Below are 13582 nucleotides of genomic sequence, written 5' to 3' on the forward strand. Positions count from 1 at the left end.
GTAGGCTGCATGACTCTGTGGTGTGCGACTGTGTGCACACAGGTGTCTGGGGGAAGGACGTGGTACTGGGCACATGCGGCCGCGGTACGCTGTACCCAGGGGCCTTGGAGGGGTGTGACTGGCTCTGGGGGGGAGCGGGGGCTGGTCGGTTAGATCGGGAGGTGGGGGGGCTGGGAGCCAGGACTCCTGGGTTCTCTCCCTGGCTCTGGGAGGGGAGCAGGGGTCTGGGGGAACCAGGACTCACGGCCTCACCCGGCGCCGAGATGCGGCCACCTCTGGGGCGGGGCGGCCGGTGAGCCGGGGAGTGAAGCTGTAACATTCTGGGGTGGAGCCCGCCTCCATGCCCAGTGCCCGAGGGGGGGCTGTGGGGAGCTCAGCCCGGACGCCAGGGTTCACACCTCAGGAGGACGGGGCCGTGCCCCAGGACGCTGCGTGTGAGGGATTCTCCAGAGAGGCCCCCCCACGTCATGGGCAGTGGTGACGCCGGGCAGCGTCGGAACAAGCCCAGGAGTCTCCTTACCGCCGGCCGGGGTATTCTGGGGCTGTTGACTCACGGCCCTGGAAACCGGCCCCCCCGGTTCCCCCCCACTGGAAATTCCACCCCACGGGCAGGGGCCAGGGTGGGCGGGCGCCTGACGCCAGCTGACGGGGGGAAGGAGCAGAGAGGCACCCGGCCTGCCAGGCCACCGCATCGGGGGAGCCTTCCACTGAGCTGGGAGTGGGTCAGAGCAGGGGGGTCTGGGAGCCAGGACTCCTGGGTTCTCTCCCCAGACAGCAGGGAGAGGACAGTGGGTCCGTACCCCACCTCCTCCCATCTGCCCTATGGTGATGTAACTTTGCTCCCAGAGGAAGGGGGGGGGTCATCCCCTGCACACCCCACCTGGTTCAGCTGGGACCCACGGCCCAGCACCCACCTGCCCCCTTACCCAGGCTCCCTCCCTCCCCAGTGCAATCCCAAAGCCACCCACCCCGCACTGCCCAGCAGGGGGGAAGAGTGACTGCAGGGGGTGCCATGGGGCAGGGGGTGCCGTGGGGCAGGGGGCTCAGCAGAGGGCGCTCTCCCCATACTTGGTGCCAGCCCCATAACCTCAGGGCTTCCCTCCAGAGCTGAAAATAAATCCAGGCATCCTGCAGTTTCATTCACACAGAGCCTTCGCCTTCACTTCCTGTCCTAAACTCGGGTGCACTGCGGCTGTCAGACACCTGCCATGCCCCGCCCCAGAGGTGGTCGCATCTCAGCGCCGGGCGAGGGGTCCCTGTGTCACCCGCCTCCCCACCCAGAGGTGGCCGCATCTCAGTGCCGGGAAGGGATCTCCCCCAGTTTTGGAGCTGGGGCGGGAAATTCTGTCTGGGCCTGTTACATCCGACCCAGCTGCTCTGTACACACATTCCTGGGGGGGTCCCTGTCTGTGCTCTGCTCCCTTCCCAGCCTCCCCCCGAAAAAAAACACCCCCCACCTTCCCCCACCGCATACACCAACCCGCTGCCAGCTGCTGGCCCTATGTGGACTAGCTCTCGCCCGCTGGCTGCCACTTGGCGGGGACCCCACAATTCTCTGCTCACCTCCTGCTCTGCCCCTTACAATGGCGTGAGGAGGGGGGCAGAGGAGAGCAGGGACAACACAGGGCCATGCAGGTCTCATGCCAATGAGGAAAGAACCCAGGAGTCCTGGCTCCCAGCCCCCCCTGCTCTCACCCACCAGCCCCCACTCCCCTCCCAGAGCCGGGGAGAGAACCCAGGAGTCCGGGCTCCCAGCCCTGACCCCTCCCTCCAAGCCTCTGGAGACTGAGTGGGGGCAGAGACAAGTCTCTGTCCCTGTCCGCGATGAATTACAGGGTGTCCCACACAGGCTGCTGCCCTGGGCCCCAAAGACCCCACCCCACAATCTCGCCTGCCCCCCCCCCCCCCGCCAAAAACCCTGCACCCTCCACACTGGCTCCCAGCCCCACGGTCTCCCCCTCCCCACAGGAACCCAGAGCAGCCCCCCCCATCCCGCGCCCCACTCACCGTCCAAGGAGAGCCAGTCCAGCTGGGTGCTGGGCAGCGCCAGGAACCCGCGGCCCCGGTACTCGAACAGCACCGAGGTGGAGACCAGCCGGGTGTCGCGGGCCACCTGCAGGGCCACCAGCCCGGCCTCGTGGGCTACGGGAGAAGGGGGCAGTGAGAGGGGGCAGCACAAAACACCCCCGCCCGCCAGGCCCCGCCCCGGGGCCGGAGGGGAGCCGGCGCCCCCTAGAGGGGACAGGCCCCTGCCCCATTCTCCGCCCCCCCGAGCCAGCCAGGCCCCGCCCTGGGGCCGGAGGGGAGCCGGCGCCCCCTAGAGGGGACAGGCCCCTGCCCCATTCCCCGCCCCCCCGAGCCAGCCAGGCCCCGCCCCGGGGCCGGAGGGGAGCCGGCGCCCCCTAGAGAGGACAGGCCCCTGCCCCATTCCCCGCCCCCCCGAGCCAGCCAGGCCCCGCCCCGGGGCCGGAGGGGAGCCGGCGCCCCCTAGAGAGGACAGGCCCCTGCCCCATTCCCCGCCCCCCCGAGCCAGCCAGGCCCCGCCCCGGGGCCGGAGGAGAGCCGGTGCCCCCTAGAGGGGACAGGCCCCTGCCCCATTCCCCGCCCCCCGAGCCAGCCAGGCCCCGCCCCGGGGCCGGAGGGGAGCCGGCGCCCCCTAGAGGGGACAGGCCCCTGCCCCATTCCCCGCCCCCCCGAGCCAGCCAGGCCCCGCTCCGGGGCCGGAGGGGAGCCGGCGCCCCCTAGAGGGGACAGGCCCCTGCCCCATTCCCCGCCCCCCCGAGCCAGCCAGGCCCCGCCCCGGGGCCGGAGGGGAGCCGGCGCCCCCTAGAGGGGACAGGCCCCTGCCCCATTCCCCGTCCCCCGAGCCAGCCAGGCCCCGCCCCGGGGCCGGAGGGGAGCCGGCGCCCCTAGAGGGGACAGGCCCCTGCCCCATTCCCCGCCCCCCCGAGCCAGCCAGGCCCCGCCCCGGGGCCGGAGGGAGCCGGCGCCCCCCCGAGCCAGCCAGGCCCCGCCCCCTTCCCCGCCCCCCCAAGCCAGCCAGGCCCCGCCCTGGGGCCGGAGGGGAGCCGGCGCCCTGTCCCGTACCGGGGCAGTAGCAACGCAGGACGCCCGACTGGATCAGTGCGGCCGGCACGGCCACCTGGTCGAAGAGGCAGGTGTAGGAATCCGTCTCCTCCGTCCACGGCCCCGTGATCAGCACCTTGACGCCGCCCTGCGGGGAAGCGAGGGGTTAACTGGGGACGTGGGGGGGGGGGGGGTGGATGCCCCACTGCCTGGTGCGGCGGCCCCCCCCCCCCCAATCCCTGCTTCCCCCCGTGCTCACCTCGGGGTAGGACCAGTCCGGCGAGAAGTCGGTGATGGTGACCAGCGTCTCCGGAGCTGCCGAGCCGCCCGGGGGGGCAGCCTCGCCGGGGGCGTCGGGCAGGGCTGGGCGCGGGGGGCTGCCCCCCTCCCCGGCCCCGGCCCCCTCCGTCATGAGCTCGGAGATGAGGCTATCCAGGGAGAGGCCGAAGGGCAGGTCCGGCCCCCCTCCCGCCCCCGGCGGGATGATGGAGTACAGCTCCTCCGGCAGCTGCTCCCCGGCCCCGCCGCCCGGCCGGGGCCCCCCCGTCTCCATGGGGGTCTCCCCGGCCGGGGGCCGCCCGCCCCCCCCGCCCCGGCGCCCCCCCCGTCGTCCTGGATGAAGAAGCAGTTGCCGGCCGGGGGCGGCTCCGGGGCCCGGCGCCCGTAGGTCTGGCCCCGGGCGGGGCTGTTGAGGAAGCAGTCGGGGTCGAAGGCGTCCGAGCCGGCCTCCCCCGTCTCCATGCTGGCCTCCAGGTTCTGGGACAGGACCAGCCCGGGGCCCGGCAGCAGGGCCAGGCCCACCGGGCCGCCCGGCGGGTCGCCCGCCACCAGGTGCTGGCTGGGCGTGAGGGCCAGCGGCTTCTCCAGGCCGGTCATCACCAGGACGGCGCTGCCGGGCAGCCCCACCGACAGGGCCACGGCGGGCGAGGGCCGGGGGGCGTCCGGGGAGGGGGGCTCGGCGGGGGCCGGGGGCTCCTTCCGGTCAGGCTTGGCCGGCTCCGGCTCCGGCTCGGGGTCGGTCGGGCGCGGCGGCTCGGGGAGGGCCGGGGCCGGGGCCGGGCAGGGCCGCGCCACCTTCGGGGAGATGATGCGATGCCTGGTGGTGCTGCACTTGTGCGGGACGTGCCCCGGGCTGCCTGCGGGACGGACAGACACCGACGTGAGGGGGCGGGCGGGCGGACAGAGGGACCGACGGACAGCGGGACTGACAGGGTTGCAGGGGGACGGACGTACAGACAGGCGGACGGACCGCGAAGGGAGGGGTGGACAGACGGCTGGACAGCGAGATGGGGGGGAAGGGGACAGACAGACGGACAGAGGCTGCGAATCCCCAGCTCCCATCCCCATGCCGGACGCAGGCCTGGGCCCCCCCGCTGATGGGACCCCAGGGGAGAGACCCCGGCCGGGGAAGGGGAGGGCGGCTCTGGGCTCAGGGCATATGGGGGGGCTAGAGCTGGGGGGCAGGATGGCGCAGTTCCTGCGTTCATGGCAGCAGTGCCCCCCATCCACCACTAGGGAGCGCTGGCAGCCCCCCGAGGAGCCAAAGGGATCCATGGGACCTCAGCATGGGACTGGCTCTGGGAGGGCCGCGGGGCTGGTGGGTTAGAGCAGGGGGGCTGGGAGCCAGGACTCCTGGGTTCTCTCCCCGGCTCTGGGAGGGCCGCGGGGGCTGGTGGGTTAGAGCAGGAGGGGCTGGGAGCCAGGACTCCTGGGTTCTCTCCCCGGCTCTGGGAGGGCCGCGGGGGCTGGTGGGTTAGAGCAGGGGGGGCTGGGAGCCAGGACTCCTGGGTTCTCTCCCCGGCTCTGGGAGGGCAGTAGGGGTTAGAGCAGGGGGGGCTGGGAGCCAGGACTCCTGGGTTCTCTCCCCGGCTCTGGGAGGGCAGTGGGGGGTTAGAGCGGGGGGGCTGGGAGCCAGGACTCCTGGGTTCTCTCCCCGGCTCTGGGAGGGCAGTGGGGGGTTAGAGCGGGGGGGCTGGGAGCCAGGACTCCTGGGTTCTCTCCCCGGCTCGGGGGGGGGGCGGGGGGGGCCCCGGCTGGGCACTGACCGAGGCTGCTGCTGCTGCAGAGGCAGGCGTGGGTGCGGGGCGGGGGCTTGGCCTGGTGGCTCTCCAGGATCTGCTGCACCAGCTCCTCGATGGAGAACTCCGTGGTCCCGTTCCCGTTGCTGCAGGTCCACTTTATCCCGTGGACTGGGGGGGGGCACAGACAGACTTGGGGGGAGGGGGAGCGACCCAGCCGCGCCCCCCCCCCCCGGCTCCCCGCCGCCCCCTCGAGCCCCCCGCGTCCCCCCCGGCGCCCCCGCCTTACACATGGGTTTCAGCTGGTTGACCAGTTCCTCCTTGGACCACTTCAGCCACTCCTTGCGGTCGCCGTTGACGGAGCAGAGGATGGGCCCGCAGGCCTTGGCGCAGTCCTCCAGGGCCGGCACGTTGAGGTAGTGCACCAGGACGATGTCGGGGTTCTGCGGGGGCGGGGGGAGCGTCAGGACGCCGGGGTCCCCGGCCCGGCCCCGGGAGGGGAGGGGCGGGGGCCTTGCGAGACCTGCGGGACCCCTGCTCTGGGCCCTGCTTCTCGGTGCTTTGATACCGTGGCCCTTGAGCCGCCCCCCGGAAAACCAGGGGCGCCCCCCCCCCCGTGCCCCAGGCCCCCCCATACCTGCAGCAGCCAGTAGCACCGTCGGTGGAACGTGGGGACGACGGAGGAGTGGACGTAGCAGCCGTAGAGACACTGCGGGCAGACGACACGCTCAGCGCTGGGGGGGCTCGCCCCCTCGCCCCACTCCCCAGGGGCAGCCAGCCCCCCCCCCCCCCCCCAACCCAGTGCCGGGGCACCGAGCGCCGCAGACTCCAGCCTGGCCCCCGGCCTGTGTGGGGCACCCCCCCGGCCGTGACCCAGCCCCCCCCGGGGCCCGGCCCCCCAGGCCTACCTCCGTCCCTTGCACCTTCAGCTTCATGTGGTCCTCCCGCGTGGTCTTGCCATCCTTACGCTTCTTCCAGCAGTAGCCGTCCTTGCGGTACTTCACCTTCTTCCGGTTGTACAGGATGATGGAGCCGTTCTGGGGGCTGGCGCCGGAGCAGAGCGGAGGGGGGTCACCGTGGGGGGCCACAGAGCCCCCCTCACCCCGCCAGATCTCCTGGGGAACAGCCCCCCCCCCTCCCCGGGCCGCTCCCCGCCCCCCTTCCCCGCCGCTCACCGGGTCTTGGGGGAGCCCGACAGCCATTCCTCGTGCCGCTCGAAGGTGATGAGATAGGAGGCGATTTCCTGCGACACAGCAGCACCCGTGGGTCAGGATATGGGGGGGCCCCCCACAGGCAGCCCCCCATTACCGTGCCCCCAGCCCAGCCCATGGTGCGCAGACCGGGCTCCCGACAACCAAGTCATTTCACAGGGGACAGGCCCTGTGCCCCATTCCCAGCCCCCCGGTCCCTGCTCTGGGGCCGGGGGGCAGCCGGCGCCCCCCAGAGGGGACAGGCCCCATGCCCCACTCCCCACCTCGTTGGTATTCCAGCGCAGTCGCTCCTTGGGGAGGGCAGGGCATTTGGGGAGAGACTCCACCAGCTTCTTGGGCAGGAAAACCTTCAAGTGATGGTTCTCTGGAGACACGAGAGTTACAATCAGGTATCGCAGACGGGGCTGGGAGCCCGGACGCCTGGGTTCTCTCCCCGGCTCTGGGAGGGGAGTGGGGGCTGGTGGGTTAGAGCCGGGGAGGCTGGGAGCCAGGACTCCGGGGTTCCCTCCCCGGCTCTGGGAGGGGAGTGGGGGCTGGTGGGTTAGAGCCGGGGAGGCTGGGAGCCAGGACTCCGGGGTTCCCTCCCCGGCTCTGGGAGGGGAGAGGGGGCTGGTGGGTTAGATCGGGGGGGGGGCTGGGAGCCAGGACTCCGGGGTTCCCTCCCTGGCTCTGGGAGGGGAGAGGGGGCTGGTGGGTTAGAGCCGGGGGGGCTGGGAGCCAGGACTCCGGGGTTCCCTCCCCAGCTCTGGGAGGGGAGTGCGGGCTGGTGGGTTAGATCGGGGGGGGGGGGGGGCTGGGAGCCCGGACGCCTGGGTTCTCTCCCCGGCTCTGGGAGGGGAGCGGAGGTTGGTGGGTTAGAGCCGGGGGGGCTGGGAGCCAGGACTCCGGGGTTCTCTCCCCGGCTCTGGGAGGGGAGCGGAGGTTGGTGGGTTAGAGCCGGGGGGGCTGGGAGCCAGGACTCCGGGGTTCCCTCCCCAGCTCTGGGAGGGGAGAGGGGGCTGGTGGGTTAGATCGGGGGGGGGGCTGGGAGCCAGGACTCCGGGGTTCCCTCCCCGGCTCTGGGAGGGGAGAGGGGGCTGGTGCGTTAGAGCCGGGGGGGCTGGGAGCCAGGACTCCGGGGTTCCCTCCCCGGCTCTGGGAGGGGAGAGGGGGCTGGTGGGTTAGATCGGGGGGGGGGGGCCGGGAGCCAGGACTCCGTGGTTCCCTCCCCGGCTCTGGGAGGGGAGAGGGGGCTGGTGGGTTAGAGCCGGGGGGCTGGGAGCCAGGACTCCGGGGTTCCCTCCCCGGCTCTGGGAGGGGGGTCCCCACTCTGACTCACCGGAGAGCTCTGTGGTTTCCTTGTAATTCATGGTCGGGGCCTGGCGCTGGGCGACTAGAGCTCCGGGCCGGGGGGGCTCAGCTCATGGGGGGCAGGGGAACGGCTCAGACCTGGGAACGGAAGAGCAGCAGGACGCGGATTCACCCGCCACCGGAGCACAACCCGCCCCCCGTCCTGCCTGGGGCCCCCGCCCAGAGCCACGGGCCCCACGGGCCTGGTCCGCGCTGCCTCCCCACATCCCCTTCGAGCCGTCACCCCCCTCCCGCCACACGACTGCACCAGCGCTCGCGTCTCCCTACCGCCGCAGGGATGCGCCCACCTCTGGGGCGGGGCGGCGGGCGACACGGGGACCCCTCGCCCGGCGCTCAGCTTGAGGAGGGGAACGGGGGCTAGGGGGTTAGAGCAGGGGGGGCTGGGAGCCAGGACTCCTGGGTTCTCTCCCCAGCTCTGGGAGGGGAGTGGGGAGCCAGGGCAAGAGGGAGGTTTCTAGGGGCAGGTTCTTCCCTCGGGCCCCGAGCAGCTGCCCTTTTAACGAACCGCCAGACGCAGGGTGCAGCCCGGCCCCTCCCCGGCCCAAGTCCAAGGAGGTTTCTGCCCCCCCCGGCCCCCCCCGGGGAGCCGAGCCAAGGGGAAGTGCAGCCAGCGAGAGGGGAAGTGACTCGGCCTGGGTCACCAAGGAGCCCTGGGAACCCGGGGGAAGCCACTCGACAGCAGGCCGGGAAGAGGAAAGCCCCTCCCAGAGCCGGGGAGAGAACCCAGGAGTCCTGGCTCCCAGCCCCCCAGCTCTAACCCACCAACCCCCACTCCCCTCCCAGAGCCGGGGAGAGAACCCAGGAGTCCTGGCTCCCAGCCCCCCTGCTCTAACCACCAGCCACCACTCCCCTCCCAGAGCTGGGGAGCGAACCCAGGAGTCCTGGCTCCCAGCCCCCCCTGCTCTAACCCACCAGCCCCCACTCCCCTCCCAGAGCCGGGGAGAGAACCCAGGAGTCCTGGCTCCCAGCCCCCCCTGCTCTAACCCACCAGCCCCCACTCCCCTCCCAGAGCCTGGGAGAGAACCCAGGAGTCCTGGCTCCCAGCCCCCCCTGCTCTAACCACCAGCCCCCACTCCCCTCTCAGAGCTGGGGTGAGAACCCAGGAGTCCTGGCTCCCAGCCCCCCCCACTCTAACCCCCCAGCCTCCACTGCGCTCCTAAAGCTAAGCACCGGGCGAGGGGGCCCCATGTCACCAGCCGCCCCGCCCCAGAGGTGGCCGCATCTCAGCGCCGGGCAAGGGCGACTCTGGTGTTTCCCTCTCTCTCCAGCTCTGCCACCCGCTCCCCGATCTCGGGGTGGGGGGTCTGTGCAGCGCCCAGCACCACGGGGGGCCCCGATCTCGGGGTGGGGGGGGTCACGGGCCCAGCCCCCTCCTAGTGCCCCTGAGCGCAAGCCACTGGCCTCCACCCCACGGCCCACCCCGGAGGCACCGGCCTGTGTTCTCCACACCCTTTCCCCGTTGTTTCCCCGGCCCCTGTAGCCCCCCAGCGTCACCTCCCTGCCCCCTATGACCCTCAGCCCCCATTCTCACCTCCCCCAGTGCCCCCTCCCCACCCCAGTACGCCCCCAGTGCCCCCTCCCTGTCCCTTGACACCCTCACTCCCAACACCCCTGAGCCCGACACACAGCTCCAGACCCCCACTGCCCAGCATCCACCTGCCCCCCCACACCCACCAGGAGCACCTCCCTGCCCCACAGAGCCCCCCACACGCCCAGCACCTCCCTGCCCCCCCACACCCACCAGGAGCACCTCCCTGCCCCACAGAGCCCCCCACACGCCCAGCACCTCCCTGCCCCCCCACACCCACCAGGAGCACCTCCCTGCCCCACAGAGCCCCCCACACGCCCAGCACCTCCCTGCCCCCCCACACCCACCAGGAGCACCTCCCTGCCCCACAGAGCCCCCCACACGCCCAGCACCTCCCTGCCCCCCCACACCCACCAGGAGCACCTCCCTGCCCCACAGAGCCCCCCACACGCCCAGCACCTCCCTGCCCCCCCACACCCACCAGGAGCACCTCCCTGCCCCACAGAGCCCCCCACACGCCCAGCACCTCCCTGCCCCCCCACACCCACCAGGAGCACCTCCCTGCCCCACAGAGCCCCCCGCACGCCCAGCACCTCCCTACCCCCCCACACCCACCAGGAGCACCTCCCTGCCCCACAGAGCCCCCCCCACACGCCCTGGGCATCCACCTGCCACCACCAGCCCCTCCCTGCCTCACATACCCCCCACAGCCCCAGCACGCACCTGCCCACCACACCCCCAGGAGCCCCTCCCTGCCCCACAGACCCCCCACACACACCCCCAACATGCACCTGCTCCCACAGACCCCCCACACCTGCAGCAGCCTCTTCCTGCCCCCCACCCCCCAGTGTCCACCTGCCCCCCAGCAGCCCCTCCCTGCCCCCAGACCCCCCCCAGCATGCACCTACCCCCACGCCCCCAGCCCCTCCCTGCCCCACAGACCCGCCCCCAGCATGCACTTGCCCCCCAAACCCCCAGCAGCCCCTCCCTGCCCCACAGACCCCCCCCACACGCCCCTAACATGCACCTGCCCCCACAGACCCCCACATCCCCAGCAGCCTCTTCCTGCCCCCCACCCCCCAGTGTCCACCTGCCCCCCAGCAGCCCCTCCCTGCCCCACAGACCCTCCCCACATGCCCCCAGCGTGCACCTACCCCTACCCCCCAGCTCCTCCCTGCCCCCCAGGATCTCCCGCACACCCCCAGCATGCACCTACCGCCACCCCACAGAACCCCCCACACGCCCCCAGCATGCAGCTGGCCCCAGCCCCTCCCTGCCCCCCAGCATGCACCTACCCCCCACGCCCCCAGCCCCTCCCTGCCCCCCAGCATGCACTTGCCCCCAGCAGCCCCTCCCTGCCCCACACCCCGCACCCCCGCCCAGGGCACCGGGGATCGGGCCCCTGGAGAAGCTCGGCGCCCGGCCGGTACCTGCCGGGACTCCGCCGCCTCCGCCCGCGCCGCCGGCCGCCATCGCCCCGCGCAGCCCCAGGCCCCGCCGCCCGCCCGGTGCGTGTGAGCGCAGCGCGCACGGGGGGGGCGGGGCGCCGTGCGCCGGGGGGCGGGGCCGGCGGGGGGCGGGGCCGAGCCGCGGGGCGGGCGCTATAGCGCCGTATGGACCGCAGGGCGGGGCGGAGGCGGGCCTCTGTAGCGCCCGGCCCTACGGACCGCGGGGCGTGGTTCTCTTCGGGGCCCGGCCCTACGGACCGCGGGGCGTGATTCCCTACGGGGCCCGGCCCTACGGACCGCGGGGCGTGATTCCCTACGGGGCCCGGCCCTACGGACCGCGGGGCGTGATTCCCTACGGGGCCCGGCCCTACGGACCGCGGGGCGTGATTCCCTTCGGGGCCCGGCCCTACGGACCGCGGGGCGTGATTCCCTTCGGGGCCCGGCCCTACGGACCGCGGGGCGTGATTCCCTACGGGGCCCGGCCCTACGGACCGCGGGGCGTGATTCCCTACGGGGCCCGGCCCTACGGACCGCGGGGCGTGGTTCTCTACGGGGCCCGGCCCTACGGACCGCGGGGCGTGATTCCCTTCGGGGCCCGGCCCTACGGACCGCGGGGCGTGATTCCCTACGGGGCCCGGCCCTACGGACCACGGGGCGTGATTCCCTTCGGGGCCCGGCCCTACGGACCGCGGGGCGTGATTCCCTACGGGGCCCGGCCCTACGGACCGCGGGGCGTGATTCCCTTCGGGGCCCGGCCCTACGGACCGCGGGGCGTGATTCCCTACGGGGCCCGGCCCTACGGACCGCGGGGCGTGGCTCCCTACGGGGCCCGGCCCTACGGACCGCGGGGCGTGATTCCCTACGGGGCCCGGCCCTACGGACCGCGGGGCGTGATTCCCTTCGGGGCCCGGCCCTACGGACCGCGGGGCGTGATTCCCTACGGGGCCCGGCCCTACGGACCGCGGGGCGTGATTCCCTACGGGGCCCGGCCCTACGGACCGCGGGGCGTGGCTCCCTTCGGGGCCCGGCCCTACGGACCGCGGGGCGTGGTTCTCTAGGGGGCCCGGCCCTACGGACCGCGGGGCGTGATTCCCTACGGGGCCCGGCCCTACGGACCGCGGGGCGTGATTCCCTTCGGGGCCCGGCCCTACGGACCGCGGGGCGTGATTCCCTACGGGGCCCGGCCCTACGGACCGCGGGGCGTGATTCCCTACGGGGCCCGGCCCTACGGACCGCGGGGCGTAATTCCCTACGGGGCCCGGCCCTACGGACCGCGGGGCGTGATTCCCTACGGGGCCCGGCCCTACGGACCGCGGGACGTGGCTCCCTTCGGGGCCCGGCCCTACGGACCGCGGGGCGTGGTTCTCTACGGGGCCCGGCCCTACGGACCGCGGGGCGTGATTCCCTACGGGGCCCGGCCCTACGGACCGCGGGGCGTGATTCCCTTCGGGGCCCGGCCCTACGGACCGCGGGGCGTGATTCCCTACGGGGCCCGGCCCTACGGACCGCGGGGCGTGATTCCCTTCGGGGCCCGGCCCTACGGACCGCGGGGCGTGATTCCCTACGGGGCCCGGCCCTACGGACCGCGGGGCGTGATTCCCTACGGGGCCCGGCCCTACGGACCGCGGGGCGTGATTCCCTACGGGGCCCGGCCCTACGGACCGCGGGGCGTGATTCCCTACGGGGCTCGGCCCTACGGACCGCGGGGCGTGATTCCCTACGGGGCCCGGCCCTACGGACCGCGGGGCGTGGCTCCCTTCGGGGCCCGGCCCTACGGACCGCGGGGCGTGGTTCTCTACGGGGCCCGGCCCTACGGACCGCGGGGCGTGATTCCCTACGGGGCCCGGCCCTACGGACCGCGGGGCGTGATTCCCTTCGGGGCCCGGCCCTACGGACCGCGGGGCGTGATTCCCTACGGGGCCCGGCCCTACGGACCGCGGGGCGTGATTCCCTACGGGGCCCGGCCCTACGGACCGCGGGGCGTGATTCCCTACGGGGCCCGGCCCTACGGACCGCGGGGCGTGATTCCCTACGGGGCCCGGCCCTACGGACCGCGGGGCGTGGCTCCCTTCGGGGCCCGGCCCTACGGACCGCGGGGCGTGGTTCTCTACGGGGCCCGGCCCTACGGACCGCGGGGCGTGATTCCCTACGGGGCCCGGCCCTACGGACCGCGGGGCGTGATTCCCTTCGGGGCCCGGCCCTACGGACCGCGGGGCGTGATTCCCTACGGGGCCCGGCCCTACGGACCGCGGGGCGTGATTCCCTTCGGGGCCCGGCCCTACGGACCGCGGGGCGTGATTCCCTACGGGGCCCGGCCCTACGGACCGCGGGGCGTGATTCCCTACGGGGCTCGGCCCTACGGACCGCGGGGCGTGATTCCCTACGGGGCCCGGCCCTACGGACCGCGGGGCGTGATTCTCTTCGGGGCCCGGCCCTACGGACCGCGGGGCGTGATTCCCTACGGGGCCCGGCCCTACGGACCGCGGGGCGTGATTCCCTACGGGGCCCGGCCCTACGGACCGCGGGGCGTGATTCCCTATGGGGCCCGGCCCTACTGACTGCGGGGCGTGATTCCCTATGGGGCCCGGCTCTCTACGGACCGCGGGGCGTGATTCCCTACGGGGCCCGGCCCTACGGACCGCGGGGCGTGATTCCCTTCGGGGCCCGGCCCTACGGACCGCGGGGCGTGATTCCCTACGGGGCCCGGCCCTACGGACCGCGGGGCGTGATTCCCTTCGGGGCCCGGCCCTACGGACCGCGGGGCGTGATTCCCTACGGGGCCCGGCCCTACGGACCGCGGGGCGTGATTCCCTTCGGGGCCCGGCCCTACGGACCGCGGGGCGTGATTCCCTACGGGGCCCGGCCCTACGGACCGCGGGGCGTGATTCCCTACGGGGCCCGGCCCTACGGACTGCGGGGCGTGGCTCCCTACGGGGCCCGGCCCTACGGACCGCGGGGCGT

The 13582-nt window shown here is 73.8% G+C and overlaps 1 protein-coding gene across 1 annotated transcript in view; it reads right to left on the bottom strand.

Annotated features, from left to right (window-relative positions):
- The window catches only part of CAMTA2 (calmodulin binding transcription activator 2), a 32955-nt gene that overhangs the window by 13912 nt on the left and 5461 nt on the right, over positions 1 to 13582 (bottom strand). Inside the window, 11 exon segments of the mRNA XM_075124084.1 lie at positions 2008 to 2142; positions 3088 to 3214; positions 3326 to 3652; positions 3655 to 4202; positions 5112 to 5255; positions 5374 to 5527; positions 5722 to 5793; positions 5993 to 6128; positions 6260 to 6327; positions 6559 to 6659; positions 7614 to 7723. Of these exon segments, the coding sequence (XP_074980185.1) occupies positions 2008 to 2142; positions 3088 to 3214; positions 3326 to 3652; positions 3655 to 4202; positions 5112 to 5255; positions 5374 to 5527; positions 5722 to 5793; positions 5993 to 6128; positions 6260 to 6327; positions 6559 to 6659; positions 7614 to 7644 (1843 nt within the window). The 5' untranslated portion in view covers positions 7645 to 7723.

Source organism: Caretta caretta, chromosome 28, assembly GCF_965140235.1.
Source record: "Caretta caretta isolate rCarCar2 chromosome 28, rCarCar1.hap1, whole genome shotgun sequence".
Taxonomy (NCBI): domain Eukaryota; kingdom Metazoa; phylum Chordata; order Testudines; family Cheloniidae; genus Caretta; species Caretta caretta.